Genomic DNA, 15753 nt, shown 5'->3' with positions numbered 1-15753 from the left:
TTGATGATACCGGAAATGCCGGAGACAAATATGAGCACTGTGCAAGAGATCGAACACGCAGTGGAGCGGATTACTAAGGCCTTCAACATTTCACGGAAAGCTGCTTGCCCTAGAGAAAAGCCAAGGGGAAAAAATCGGCCGCGTGGTGGTGGACTACGGAGTTAAGTAATATGAGGAAATCCTGCAGGAAGCTCTTTAACAAAGCAAAGTCCACAAGAGCTCCGGAGGATTGGGACACTTACAAGATGAATCTGAGAGCATATAAACGAGAACTGAGAAGCTCTCAATAAAACTCTTGGGATGATTACTGTAGCAGTATTGAGAATACGTCAGAGGCTTCCAGACTACGGAAGGTACTTGCATCCACCAACACCGCTCCAGGTTTCATTAAAACATCGGAGGGAAATTGGACAACGTCCAGTGAGGAGACGTTGGAGGTACTCTTGGATACACACTTCCCTGGAAATCAGACGGTTGAACCATGTTCTGGCGGTGTAACAGAGGCTCAGCGATCATTTCCTATCGAAGAAATTGTGTCGGAATCTAGAATAAAATGGGCTTTAAATAGCTTTGGACCATTCAAATCCCCCGGACCTGATGGAACTACTCCGGCGGAGTTACAGGCAGTGGCTGAAAGAATTATCCCCTGGTTGACGGTGATATATAAACGATGTGTAAACTTTGCATATATTCCAGAAAAGTGGAGGGAAACAAAAGTCGTCTTCGTACCTAAAGCAGGAAAAGTCTCTCACTCGAGTGCGAAGGATTTCCGACCAATCAGCTTATCATCATTCCTACTTAAGACCCTGGAGAGGATGATAGACACGTATCTTAGAACTATCGTGGATTCAAGTTTGCTCTCGAAACGACAGCATGCATACTCGAAGGGCAGGTCTACTGAGACCGCATTACATGAACTAGTCAGCTTTATTGAAAGCTCACTATCTGTCCAAGAATACACAATCGTGGCGTTTCTAGACATCGAAGGGGCGTTCATAATATCCATCCGACCTCGATATTAAATGGACTGACAACTCTGAATGTTGATCCAGGTATATTTAGGCTGTTAGACGAACTTCTAATAGAGACGTATTGCAGCCACACTAGCGCAAGCAAACATACAAAGGTATGTAAACAGAGGCACTCCCCAAGGAGGAGTTCTATCACCTCTTCTTTGGAATGTTGCTATAAACAACCTTCTGATTTCCCTAGAAAAAGAAAGGATAAAAGTGGTGGCATACGCAGATGATGTGGCGCTAGCAGTCAGGGGAAAATTCCCATCCACAATCAGAGATATTATACAGAGAGCTCTCCGGATGACTGAGAAATGGGCGAAAGATAATGGTCTTGGTGTAAATCCAGCAAAGACAGAAATAGTCATGTACTGCAAAGATCGCAAAACTCCCACGGTTAGGCCCATTTCATTAGGGGGCACTGAAATTCCCTTTGGTGAGTGTGCAAAATACCTTGGGGTTATTTTGGACAGGAAGCTGAATTTTAGGCTTAATATTGAAGAGAGGGCGAGAAAAGCCACGGTAACTTTGTACTCGTGCAAAAAGGCAATAGGGGAAAAGTGGGGACTAAGACCAAAAATTGTGCATTGGCTATACACGGCAGTGGTTAGACCTATAATGCTATATGGTGTTGTAGTCTGGTGGCCGGCACTTCAGAAACCGACTTGTTTAGATAAAGTTCAGCGTATGGCGAGCTTATGTATCTCAGGCGCTTTTAGTAAGACAGGAACAGACTCCCTTAATGTCATGCTACATCTATTGCCTTTAGACATTTTGGCCAAACAGTCAGCTGCAACAACGGCTGTGCGGTTGCGCGAGCTATCGCTGTGGTCGGTCACAGTTCGGTCCTCAAAGTAATGCCAGATGTGCCTAGGTTAGGTTAGGTTAGGTTAGGTTATGTGGCAGCCCGATGTATCAGGCTCACTTAGACTATTCAGTCCATTGTGATACCACAGTGGTGAACTTCTCTCTTATCACTGAGTGCTGCCCGATTCTATGTTAAGCTCAATGACAAGGGACCTCCTTTTTATAGCCGAGTCCGAACGGCGTTCCACATTCCAGTGAAACCACTTAGAGAAGCTTTGAAACCCTCAGAAATGTCACCAGCATTGCTGAGGTGGGATAATCCACCGCTGAAAAACTTTTTGGTGTTCGGTCGTAGCAGGAATCGAACCCACGACCTTGTGTATGCAAGGCGGGCATGCTAACCATTGCACCACGGTGGCTCCTAACGTAGTGGATTACACCCTGGCAAAACCACTTTTCGACTCTAATTCCCAACAGTGAGGCGTAGTGTACACAGACCCCGGGGAATAAAAGATATATAGATTTCTATAATGATGGCTCCAAATTCAATAGACAAGTGGGGTTCGGAGTATATTCTAAATATCTGGAAATTCGAATAGCGAAAAGATTACCTAATCACTGTAGTGTTTTTCAGGCTGAAATATTGGCAATAAGAGAGGTGGTGAATTGGCTGAGAAGTAATGTTCCAACAAATATTGGCATTAATATATACTCAGACAGTCAACCTGCAATAAAATCCATGGACTCTGTGTTCCTTAACTCGAAAACGGACATAGACTGCCGCAAATCTCTCAACGAGATGGCTGAGCAGTACAATATTCTCCTAATATGAGTGCCTCGCCATAGGAACATACCGGGGAACTGCGAAGCAGATGTGTTAGCAAGGCTAGGAACTACCTTACATATTCCAGGGGAACTAGAATCTGTTGGTATGTCTCTGGCCACCTGCAAGCTCTTACTGCGTGAGAAGGCTGTTATGATGGCCAATATTCGATGGGAGAGTTGCAAGGGTTGTAACGACACCAAGCAAATATGGCCCCATTTAAACTTAAACCGCACACTAGATATGCTAGTGTTCTCAAGGCGTCAGATAGCACTCCTGATATCTGCTATAACGGGTCGCTGCCTGATAGGCGAATTTGCAAAAACTATAGGTGCGAAGTATAATGACTATTGTATAAGCTGTCATGATGTGGAGGAAAAGGAATCAATTAAACACCTCTTGTGTGAGTGTCCTGCTTTTTGTGTAAGGCGTAAGCGAATTTTAGGAGCATATAGCTTTAGATCTGGCTTAGATATAGCTTTAGAATCTGGTTGGTTCCACAAAAGTAAATAATAGAGAAGGTTCAGTGGTTAAGACTAGAAGTGCCCATATGTAATAGGAACTTTTAGTTAAATGTGGTATCACAATGGACTGAATAGTCTAAGTGAGCCTGAAATTTTATCGGGCTGCCACTTTAACCTAACCTAACCTAACCTTGATCCCTTTTGGAGGATGGCAGCTCATCCGGCGATCGTTCCCTTTTTCCAGTCTCAAGAATTCCTTGAGCCCATTTTAAGGAATCGCTTTGTTTAGCCGACAGCGTGCTTGTGTCGACTGATCCTAACTTCTTTAGGATAAACAAAGCATTTCTGCGTTCCTTGAATCTCTTTCGTGAGGGATTACCTCCTTTTGATGTCATTACCTTAGAAAAAGTTCGACTTGTCAGAGTGTCGCCACCTGTCGACCCGTCTACAGGTCGACTAATTGGGCCTAACTCTTGGTCATTGCCCAGATTTATAACTCCAGTCGATACCCGTCCACTGGGCCCTGAAGTTATCAACCCAGTGGATGACTTGCAATTTCGCTGTATGGTGGCTTAATATCCCACCACACTTGAAATTCTTAGTAGGTACCTATTACGATGAGTTTATCCGCTATTGAAAAACACGTCCGTTCCGTTCGACGGTTGAATAGAGAATGACCTATATCGAAAAACAATTTCTTGAAGTTTTTCATTAATAGATATTTTATCGTTTTCCATGGCTAAGCCATGGTTTTCCGGCTAAGCCATTTGTAGCCGGATGTCTTGGCGCAATAAAATTTTGAATAATGCCTGTTCGGGGATGAACTAGTGAAAATGCTGGAAAGTGGAATTAGTTTGCCTTTCGAAATTATAACACGGGAAGAAATTTTAGGTTTTAAATTTTAACTTCAGGAATATTCATTTATAATTATTCTAGGGTGTTATGTTAATTTTAATTCATTTTTTATTTGAAGATTTATGTTTTAAATAGCAAGGAGGTTTTAGATTTAGGTTTAAAACATATTTACAAAGAAAATTAGATATTAAGTGGATTCAAGGAAACGGTGTAAATAAGGGTTGTTTCAATTTACATTCAATTGACAATAGGGAATAGTGCAATATAGTTTTAAGTACAAATACTGAGTGCAATTTACATGGAATTTTTGTGCAATATAGTATTAAGGCAAATGTATGCATTTTGTGTTGTGATTTTGTTCTGATGATTTTTGTTGATTATGTTTGTTGTTAGTGGCCGGCACTTTTCTTTTTGGGTTTATGATTGGGGAATGGGTTGATTTGATATTGATATGTCTTTATGTGTCACTGTTCACTGATTGTCTTCACTAATTGTTTACCTGTAAATGTTCTTTGTAAATTTAAGTGTTCACAAACAATTTTATTTTATTTATTATATTTTGGTTCAAATATCGTTCAAATATTGTTCAAAAATATCGTTCACTACACTCGTAACTTATCGCGGGGGGAGATCGATTATGCGTGCGCGAATTGATGGTCGGTTCAAGACTGGTTCGTTGCCCTCTTGAGTGATGCTTAGTAGCCGATGCAAAGCTTAGCGACAAAACTACAAGCATCGATCAAAGGGCAGATTTCCAGGTAAACAAGTAGAAAAACAAAAGAACACGACGATTAAAAATTATTTGTGCCACTACGCACAGTGTTTCAAAACAGGTTCAAAGAAACTTTGAACATTCTGCACCTCCGACACTACCACTCGAATATTTTTGTCAGCGCCTTCGTCGGTTTTGACAACCCTCCCTAGTTTCCATTCATTTGAAGGTAAGTTATCATCCTTTATAATAACTAAATCATCGACTGCAAGGTTTTGTTGTGGGTATTTCCATTTGTATCTACGAAGTAATTCATTCAAATATTCCGATTTCCATCTTTGACAACAATTCTGAGAAATAACTTTTAATCGTGTCCACCGATTGCTTAATGTCAGCAGAACCCGATATTTCCCTTCAGAAATATCGGGTTCTGCTGGGGTCAATAATGGAGAACCTATCAAAAAATGTACTGGGGTCAAAGGCTCTAAGTCTGAAGGGTCATCACTGGTTGGACTAATCGTACGTGAATTAAGACAAGCCTCTATGCGAGCTAAAATAGTTGATAATTCTTCAAACGTAAAATTCATTTTGGCATTGCTTTCCTAAGGTGAGTCTTGAACGATTTAACTCCCGCCTCCCACAGACCTCCCATATGGGGAGCCCCTGGAGGAATAAACTTTCATTCTAAAGTTCCGCGGCATCTATAAAGTTTTCCCATTATCCGAGATATTTTTTCCGGACACCCTCTTCTGCCTATAAAACGATCTAAAGCGGCTATGAAGGATTGGGTCGACAAATCACTAGTAGCTTCTAAGTGGATTGTGCGAGTCGAAAAACAAACAAATATACAGACATAACCCTTTGTAATAAGACAAGCTCGAGCAGTCAAACTTTTTATCCCGAAGGGTCCAGCAAAATCTACCCCCGTATGTTGAAGGGGTCTAGATAACATAGTGTGTTCTGGTGGCAGGGATGCCATAATTTGAGTTTGGGTCCGGTGTCGATGAATAGAACATACCCGACAATTGTGAATAACCTTTTTTACTAATTGTTTCACACGAAAAATCCAAAATTCCGATCGAATGACACGAACCATTAGTTGATTGCCACCGTGCATTGTTACCTTATGAACAAATTCTACAAATAAAAGAGCAAACCGAGAGTCGTATGGAATTAAGATAGGATGGCGTTCGTTATATGTAAGAGCCGATGATTGAACTAAACGACCGTTTGATCTAAGAACACCTTTTGAGTCGATAAATGGATTAAACGATAAAATACTACTGCTTGTCGAGAGTCGCTTCTTTTGAGTCAAAGCTAAATATTCTTCAGCAAAATAATATTTTTGAGTAACGATGATTAGGCGAGCTTTTATATCATTGAGTTCAGAGGAGGATATATCCTCCGACGCAATCCGAGACCGATTTGAACCTTTATTCCGCCAAAAACGCATTACATACGATAGCACTCGATAAGCGCGTGATAAAACGAGAAACGGGTCAAAGGGTCTTTGAAAACAGTTGTCGCGAAAACTTTAACTTGTTTAGCTTCAAGATTCGTATCTGCGTTGAATTGAGTTTTGGGCCACCGATCTCTGGGCAATTTCAACCATTGCGGCCCCGTCCACCACAAATGATGTTCTTTTAACTCATCTGGTGAACAACCACGACTCGCGATATCGGCTGGGTTCGATTCAGAGTCCACATGATTCCAGTTTTCATTACCGACGCTTTCTAAAATTTCGGAAACCCGATTTCCAACAAAAGTGCTCCAAGAACACGGTGGTTTACTTAGCCACGCTAAAACTATGGTGGAGTCAGTCCAGAAATGTGTCGTAAATTGCGTTATTTGTAGATTTGGAATAATTGCGTTAGCTGACTTTGATAAAATAACCGCTCCGCATAACTCTAATCTCGGTAAATAAATTTTCTTTATTGGAGCCACACGAGTTTTGGATGCTAAAAGAAAAGTGTCTACTTGGTTTCCGATTTAGTATTATGCAGTATTAATAAACGGTCTATTTTTCACAAAATTCTCCAATTCATTGTAGTTACGGGTCTTAATGTGTCATTCCACCCTGTATTATCTAACCAGACTTGCTGCATCACTAATTTGGCAACTATAATGATCGGAGCAAGCCAGTCGCAAGGGTCGAAAAATTTAGCAATTGTCGATAAAACTTCGCGTTTAGTGAAAAGTTCTCTTTCTTCAACAGTTGGCACTTTAAATGAGAAAGTATCGGTCGCTACATTCCATCGAATGCCTAGGGTCTTAGTTGACGATCCTTCAGAAAGATCTAACCAATTGACAGGCAATAATAAATCAGGATGTAGATCATTTAATAGACGTGAGTCGTTAGAGGTCCATTTCCTCAACTCGAAACCAGCAGAGTCTAAAACAGATGTTAATTGTTTTCTAGCGGCGATGGTGTCTTCAATCGTGTGTCCACCCGCTAATACATCATCAACGTATAAATTTTCTTTGATTATTTTTGAGCCCAAAGGGTATGAGTCTTGTACATCTTCAGCTAATTGAAGCAGGGTTCTTATTGCAAAAAACGGTGCGCAATTTACGCCAAAAGTTACGGTTAACAATTCAAAATCTTCCACTGGGCCATTTTCGGATAATCGGAAAAGTATTCTTTGAAACGAAGCTTGATTTGGGTCTATTAATATCTGCCGATACATTTTTGTAACATCGGCGTTGAAAACATATTTGAAAAAACGCCATTTTAGAATTTGTAACCCCAAATCCTAAATTAAGACTCTTTTTATTTGAAGTAGGGCTTGATGCATTAAATACCACTCTAAGTTTGGTGGTCGTTCTATCTGGTTTAATAACTGCGTGGTGCGGTAAATAGTAATGAGGGGTCTTGTAAATATTTTGTGGATAAACTTTTCGAATGTGTCCCAATTGAAGATATTCCCTAATAGCAGCGTCGTATTCCGCCTTTATATCAGGGGTCCTGGCCAATTTCTTCTCCATTCTGTGAAATTGTGCAAGTGCGATGTTTCGAGATGCACCTATTTCTGCGCAACTTTTGTTGTATTTGTAGGGGCAGAGCCAACATTGCCCTTATGTAACAGACTGTGGTGTCGCTGATTACATTCCCTACAACTATAACGACTTTTGCATTCTCAAACTCCATGATCGGCCAATAAACAATTATAGCAAAGATAATTTTGTTTTGTTATTTGTATTCGGTCATTGGTTGACTTTTCCAAAAATTTGGGACAGTTTCGCAACAAATGATTTGTCCGACAAATTCGACAAACGCTATCACTTTGTTTGCGACTAGGATTATTAATTTTTTTCGAATTATGGTTGGCTTGAGAATTATTATTATTATTATTATTATTGAGTCTTGAACCCGAAGGATTATGTTTCTGAGTGACATTTGTATGAAAACTATTAACACGATTCCCCCTTCTATCGTTATCCGATCTTGATTGATTATATTTCGAATTTTGAATTTTAAAATTTCCCACCGATTCCAATGTCTTAAACTTACGTGACAAAAAATCATCCAATTTCTGCCAACTTGGAAGGGTCGAACAATCCTCTAAATTGTTCTCAAATTCTTCCAAAAATGTACAAGGTAATTTTGTTGAAACAAGGTATACTAATATCGGGTCCCATTCTCCCGTGTCTACTAGCAAAGACTCTAACGTTTGTGTACAAGTGTTAATTGTGCGTTATAATTTTTGTATCGTTGACGCGTTTTCAACTGATACTGTAGGCAAATTAAAAAGAATCCTAAGCTGTTCGTTAACTTGCATCCGTTTATTTTCATACCTACTTTCTAGATTTCTCCAATCGATATCGAAACCCTCATTAGTTAAGGGTATATTCGTGATAATTTCTCGCGCTTCTCCCGATGTCTTTTGGGTTAAATGGAATAATTTCTCGACTTTACTCAATCTTGGGTTATTTAAGTAAATTGCAGAGAACAAATCTCTGAATGTAGGCCATTCGCTATACCCGCCCTTAAAAGTGTCGGTGTCGCATGGTGGTAATCGTAAATTTGGGGTCGAATTTGGGTCTACTGCCAGATTTTGTGTCATTAATGATTCACTGCTAATTTTCCTGATTCTCCCGTTCCTGCCGCGCCAAGATCTGAGTGTTAATCGTACTTAAACCTGTCTTATAGACGTCCATACCGTTTTTATAATGACCGCGAAGCTTATCCTTGTCTATAGGAGTTTCTCCCTCGACTGGAACCCTATCTCGACAATTTACATAATCCCGCCTAACTTGGTCCCATAAAGTATTTAGCTCCACTCGAGCCGCTTCCAACGCGAGTAAATCTTCGGTGGCCGCCTTAACAGATAAAACGCTCTCAACATCCACGAGATCATTTAAACAATTGGCAAATTTTTCTTTCAAGGTTCTATCCATGATGTATTTTAAACTTTTTTGCACCGGTCAAAAAACTAATATATATTAAAATTCGCGAAAGGATCAAAAAACTAGTTTTATTCAGAAAAAGCACGAATCTTCTACAATAAACTATTTCAAAAAATATCCTTTCAAACGGGACAAAATTTGTAGTGTCGAAATTATTTTATAATCAAGAAAAATTTAAAAAGAGCCAAACTCAACAAAAAAAAATTGGGTCAGTAGACAAAATGGGCCAAAATGATGTAAAAACAAAAAAGATCCTCAAAATTGACTTTTACAACAAATGTTCCAACGAATTTCCCAAAAAAATCTCGAAAAAAAGTTTAATGAAAAAATTCCCCAAAAAATCAAAAAAAAAAACGAAAATCAATATTTTGTTTAAAGCACGATGCTCAAGAATATTTGAAATTTTGCAATGCAAGTTAAAAGAAAAAAATGAGCTGAAAATAAAATTGTTAAAAAATGTGTCAAAAATTCCAAAAACCAACTATCTCCTACCTTTTTGTGGGTCTGAGGGTCGAGTTATAGATAGATTAGTTTTGAAATAAAGGTTAATAAAAAATACAAAATATAAAAAATCAAAAAATTTTTTCCTTCAAAAAATCTTGAAATTATCTCAGGTTGACTGGAGTTTAAAGTTGTTTCCAGGGTCTCTTTTTTACAGTGTACGGGAAATATAATGATACATTTCCACTTAAATTTTTTCAAAATCCAAAAAAAAAATCGAAAATAGATTTGATAAAAAATTCCAAAATTTTACGAGTTCTTTGTTTTTTCAATTTGATAACGCAACGATATTTTTCAAGAGTGAAGAAAGCAAAATATATTAAAGTTTGGAGCAAAAATAAAAATTTTAAAATGTTTGTAATTTTTCCAACAAGAAATGATGAAAAAAAAATCTTTTAGTGTAGCCGCCTTTTTTTGCCTTCCAAAATCATTCGTTTTCCAGAAATTTCCTTTTTTGCAAATTGCGTAATAAAATATGTGTCTAGGTTAGGTTAGGTTAAAGTGGCAGCCCGATTAAGATTCAGGCTCACTTAGACTATTCAGTCCATTGTGATACCACATTAACTAAAAGTACCTATTACATATGGGCACTTCTAGTTTTAACCGCTGAACCTTCTTGATTATTTTTCTTTGTTGAACCAACCAGATTGTTCCAAAAACATTAGCAGACTGCTTAAGTTAACGTTTTCCAGATCCGCCAGTAATCTGAAGCTATATGCTCCTAAAAGTTGCTTGCGCTTTACACAAAATGCAGGACACTCACACAAGAGGTGTTTAATTGATTATTTTTCCTCCGCATCATGACAGCTCATACAATAGTCATTATACTTCGCGCCAATAGTTTTTGCAAAATCTCCTATCAGGCAGCGACCCGTTATAGCAGATATCAGGAGTGATATCTGACGTCTCGAGAACATTAGCATATCTAGTGTGCGGTTTAAGTTGAAATGGGGCCATATTTGCTTGGTGTCGTTACAACCCTTGCAATTCTCCCATCGAACATTTGCCATCATAACGCAGCATGAGCTTGCAGGTAGCCAGGGGCATACCAACAAATTCTAGTTCCCCTGGAATATGTAAGGTAGTCCCTAGCCTTGCCAACTCATCGGCTTCGCAGTTCCCCGGTATGTTCCTATGGCCAGGCACCCATATTAGGTGAATATTGTACTGCTCAGCCATCTCATTGAGAGATTTGCGGCAATCGATGGCCGTTTTCGAGTTGAGGAACACAGAGTCCAAGGATTTTATTGCAGGTTGACTGTCTGAGTATATATTAATGCCCACATTTTTTGGAACATTACTTCTCAGCCAATTCGCCACCTCTCTTATTGCTAATATTTCAGCCTGAAAAACACTACAGTGATTAGGTAATCTTTTCGCTATTTGAAGTTCCAAATCATTAGAATATACTCCGAAACCCACTTGTCCATCCAATTTGGAGCCATCAGTGTAGAAATCTATATATTCTTTATTCCCCGGGGTCTGTGTGCACCACGCCTCACTGTTGGGGATTAGAGTCTCAAACTTTTTGTCGAAAAGTGGACTCGCCAAAGTGTAATCCACTACGTTAGGCACATCTGACATTGTTTTCAGGACAGAACTGTGACCGTAACCTTTTTCCGACCACAGCGATAGTTCGCGCAACCGCACAGCCGTTGTTGCAGCTGACTGTTTGGCCAAAATGTCTAAAGGCAATAGATGCAGCATGACATTAAGGGAGTTTGTTCCTGTCTTGCTGAATGCGCCTGAAATACACAAACACGCCATACGCTGAACTTTATCTAAACCAGACGGTTTCTGAAGTGCCGGCCACCAGACTACAACACCATATAGCATTATAGGTCTAACCACTGCCGTGTATAGCCAATGCACAATTTTTGGTTTTAGTCCCCACTTTTTTGCTATTGCCTTTTTGCACGAGTACAAAGCTACAGTTGCCTTCCTCGCCCTTTCTTCAATATTAAGCTTAAAGTTCAGCTTCCTGTCCAAAATAACGCCAAGGTATTTTGCACAATCACCAAAGGGAATTTCAATACCCCCTAAGGAAATAGGCCTAACCGTGGGAGTTTTGTCTATGTGTCTAAAATTCTGTGTCATGAGCATATCACAAATTCCAAATTTTTACGGGTTATACAGGGTCTTTGCAACAACAAGCTCTTCAATATGAGCTCAGCAAAAACTGTATACCAAAATCCACAAAAAAATCAAAACATAGGTACTCACTTTGAAGGCTTTGTAAATATGTGTGTTATCAAACCAAAAACCAATGGCGTCTATTCCTTTGCGGAGCAGTGTTGTTTTTGTTGTGTTGTGTCGCTTTGTAGATTTTGTGTAGTGTCGCTAAGGACTGATTTGTGTCGTGAAAACTGTAAATTTTATTGTAGGACAAAACGTAGTTTTTTAAAAAACCGTTGTTACGGTTTTGTCCAAGTTCACCAAAAAATGTCCAAAGTTCAATGTTCAAATTTTTTTTTGTATTACACGACCGAACCGAAAACTGATTTTTTAAAAATGCACAAAAAACTTGGGTTAATTTTTTTTATATGGGTCACATTTTTTTTCACAAATAAAAAATTTTACTGATGCCAAAATATTTACTTTTTCATTATTTTTTACTGTGTAAATCAGTTTTTCCTCGATTAATGGATCAAACAATTACGAAAAACACTTTGATACATTGGGTCACTAAATTTTTAAAAATTCGAAAAAACACTTTTTTCTTCAGAATACACTATTTTTCCAAAAAAGTACATAATTTTTTATTGTCCACAATTTTTCACTAATTTTCAAACATTTTACTTAAATGTCATACCTTTTATTTTTACAGTGTAGTATTAATGTCATTACCCCTTTATTTTGCTTTCTCTCTATGCTTTATATGTTTGTATGTACGTATGTGTGTGTTTGAATATTTTTTGGCTGTCCGCTTGTTGGTCAGTCAATGCATCACTAGCTGTGTGGTTACTGTATGTTGTTGTTGTTTATTTTGTTTTGCATAGAGCTACTTACATTTGAAGGGCATGGGCAACAAAACTACAAGCATCGATCAAAGGGCAACTTTCCAGGTAAACAAATAGAAAACCAAAGGACACGACGATTAAAAATTATTTGTGCTGCTACGCACAGTGTTTGCAAAGTGCACAGACGGTTGAACCACGTTCTGGCGGTGTAACAGAGGCTCAGCGGTCATTTCCTATCGAGGAAATTGTGTCGGAATCTAGAATAAAATGGGCTTTAAATAGCTTTGGACCATTCAAATCCCCCGGACCTGATGGAATTACTCCGGCGGAATTACAAGCAGTGGCTGAAAGAATTATCGCCTGGTTGACGGTGATATATAAACGATGTGTAAACTTAGCATATATTCCAGAAAAGTGGAGGGAAACAAAAGTCGTCTTCATACCTAAAGCAGGAAAAGTCTCTCACTCGGGTGCGAAGGACTTCCGATCAATCAGCTTATCCTCATTCCTACTTAAGACCCTGGAGAGAATGATAGACATGTATCTTAGAACTAGCGTGGATTCAAGTTTGCTCTCGAAACGACAGCATGCATATTAGAAGGGCAGGTCTACTGAGACCGCATTGCATGAACTAGTCAGCTTTATTGAAAGCTCACTATCTGTCAAAGAATACACAATCGTGGCGTTTCTAGACATCGAAGGGGCGTTCAATAATGTCCATCCGAGCTCGATATTAAATGGACTGACAACTCTGAATGTTGATCCAGGTATACTTAGGCTGTTAGACGAACTTCTAATAAAGAGACGTATTTCAGCCACACTAGGGCAAGCAAACATACAAAAGTATGTGAACAGAGGCACTCCCCAAGGAGGAGTTCTATCACCTCTTCTTTGGAATGTTGCTATAAACAACCTTCTGGTTTCCCTAGAAAAAGAAAGGATAAAAGTGGTGGCATACGCAGATGATGTGGCGCTAGCAGTCAGGGGTAATTCCCATCCACAATCAAAGATATTATACAGAGAGCTCTCCGGATGACTGAGAAATGGGCGAAAGACAATGTCCTTGGTGTAAATCCAGCAAAGACAGAACTAGTCATGTACTGGCAAGATCGCAAAACTCCCACGGTTAGGCCCATTTTCTTAGGGGGTACTGAAATTCCCTTTGGTGAGTGTACAAAATACCTTGGCGTTATTTTGGACAGGAAGCTGAATTTTAGGCTTAATATTGAAGAGAGGGCGAGAAAAGCCACGGTAGCGTTGTACTCGTGCAAAAAGGCAATAGGAAAAAAGTGGGGACTAAAACCAAAAATTGTGCATTGGCTATACACGGCAGTAGTTAGACCTATAATGCTATATGGTGTTGTAGTCTGGTGGCCGGCACTTCAGAAACCGACTTGTTTAGATAAAGTTCAGCGCATGGCGAGCTTATGTATCTCAGGCGCATTTAGTAAGACAGGAACAGACTCCCTTAATGTCATGCTACATCTATTGCCTTTAGACATTTTGGCCAAACAGTCAGCTGCAACAACGGCTGTGCGGTTGCGCGACCTATCGCTGCGGTCGGAAAAAAGTTACGGTCATAGTTCGGCCCTCAAAGTAATGCCAGATGTGCATAACGTAGTGGATTACACCCCGGCAAAACCACTTTTCGACAAAAAGTTTGAAACTCTAATTCCCAACAATGAGGCGTGGTGTACACAGACCCCGGGGAATAAAGGATATATAGATTTCTATACTGATGGCTCCAAATTGAATGGACAAGTGGAGTTCGAAGTATATTCTAAAGATCTGGAAATTCGAATAGCGAAAAGATTACCTAATCACTGTAGTGTTTTTCAGGTTGAAATATTGGCAATAAGAGAGGTGGTGAATTGGCTGAGAAGTAATGTTCCAACAAATATTGGCATTAATATATACTCAGACAGTCAACCTGCAATAAAATCCTTGGACTCTGTGTTCCTTAACTCGAAAACGGCCATAGACTGCCGCAAATCTCTCAACGAGATGGCTGAGCAATACAATATTCACCTAATATGGGTGCCTGGCCATAGGAACATACCGGGGAACTGCGAAGCAGATGAGTTAGCAAGGCTAGGAACTACCTTACATATTCCAGGGGAACTAGAATCTGTTGGTATGTCTCTGGCCACCTGCAAGCTCTTACTGCGTGAGAAAGATGTTATGATGGCCAATATTCGATGGGAGAATTGCATGGGTTGTAACGACACCAAGCAAATATGGCCCCATTTAAACTTAAACCGCACACTAGATATGCTAATGTTCTCAAGGCGTCAGATAGCACTCCTGATATCTGCTATAACGGGTCGCTGCCTGATAGGCGAATTTGCAAAAACTATAGGTGCGAAGTATAATGACTATTGTACAAGCTGTCATGATGTGGAGGAAAAGGAATCAATTAAACACCTATAGTTTTTGCAAATTCGCCTATCAGACAGCGACTCGTTATAGCAGATATCAGGAGTGCTATCTGACGCCTTGAGAACACTAGCATATCTAGTGTGCGGTTTAAGTTTAAATGGGGCCATATTTGCTTGGTGTCGTTACAACACTTGCAATTCTCCCATCGAATATTGGCCATCATAACAGCCTTCTCACGCAGTAAGAGCTTGCAGGTGGCCATAGGAACATACCGGGGAACTGCGAAGCAGTTGAGTTAGCAAGGCTAGGAACTACCTTACATATTCCAGGGGAACTAGAATCTGTTGGTATGTCCCTGGCCACCTGCAAGCTCTTACTGCGTGAGAAGGCTGTTATGATGGCCAATATTCGATGGGAGAGTTGCAAGGGTTGTAACGACACCAAGCAAATATGGCCCCATTTAAACTTAAACCGCACACTAGATATGCTAGTGTTCTCAAGGCGTCAGATAGCACTCCTGATATCTGCTATAACGGGTCGCTGCCTGATAGGCGAATTTGCAAAAACTATAGGTGCGAAGTATAATGACTATTGTACAAGCTGTCATGATGTGGAGGAAAAGGAATCAATTAAACACCTCTTGTGTGAGTGTCCTGCTTTTTGTGTAAAGGTAGGTACTATGTTCGGTTTCCGCAGCGAAATCCCATACAAAACCAAAAATGCGAAAAACTACCGAAATATTTTTTCGTTTGTGGTACTTTGTTTTTTTTTTCGAGTTGAAAAACTGACATAAAGCGCATAGTCCCTAATTAGGTCGTGTTAAATCCTTCCA

General features: G+C 39.6%; 2 protein-coding genes across 2 annotated transcripts; both read right to left on the bottom strand.

Annotated features, from left to right (window-relative positions):
• Positions 1-5353: 5353 nt before the first annotated feature.
• LOC142230570 (uncharacterized) lies at positions 5354-6127 on the bottom strand. Its single transcript, XM_075301214.1, has one exon. It carries the CDS (start codon positions 6125-6127, stop codon positions 5354-5356), a length of 774 nt encoding a protein of 257 aa, XP_075157329.1.
• On the bottom strand, positions 6127-7659 carry LOC142230561 (uncharacterized). Its single transcript, XM_075301205.1, has 3 exons — positions 7420-7659; positions 6729-7349; positions 6127-6603 (listed from the first exon to the last, which is right to left on the bottom strand). The coding sequence occupies exons 1-3, from the start codon at positions 7657-7659 to the stop codon at positions 6127-6129; spliced, it is 1338 nt and encodes a 445-aa protein (XP_075157320.1).
• Between the last annotated feature and the right edge of the window lie 8094 nt (positions 7660-15753).

The sequence above is a fragment of the Haematobia irritans genome, chromosome 1, assembly GCF_050003625.1.
Source record: "Haematobia irritans isolate KBUSLIRL chromosome 1, ASM5000362v1, whole genome shotgun sequence".
Taxonomy (NCBI): Eukaryota; Metazoa; Arthropoda; class Insecta; order Diptera; family Muscidae; genus Haematobia; species Haematobia irritans.
This window is presented reverse-complemented; position numbering and strand designations above follow the sequence as displayed.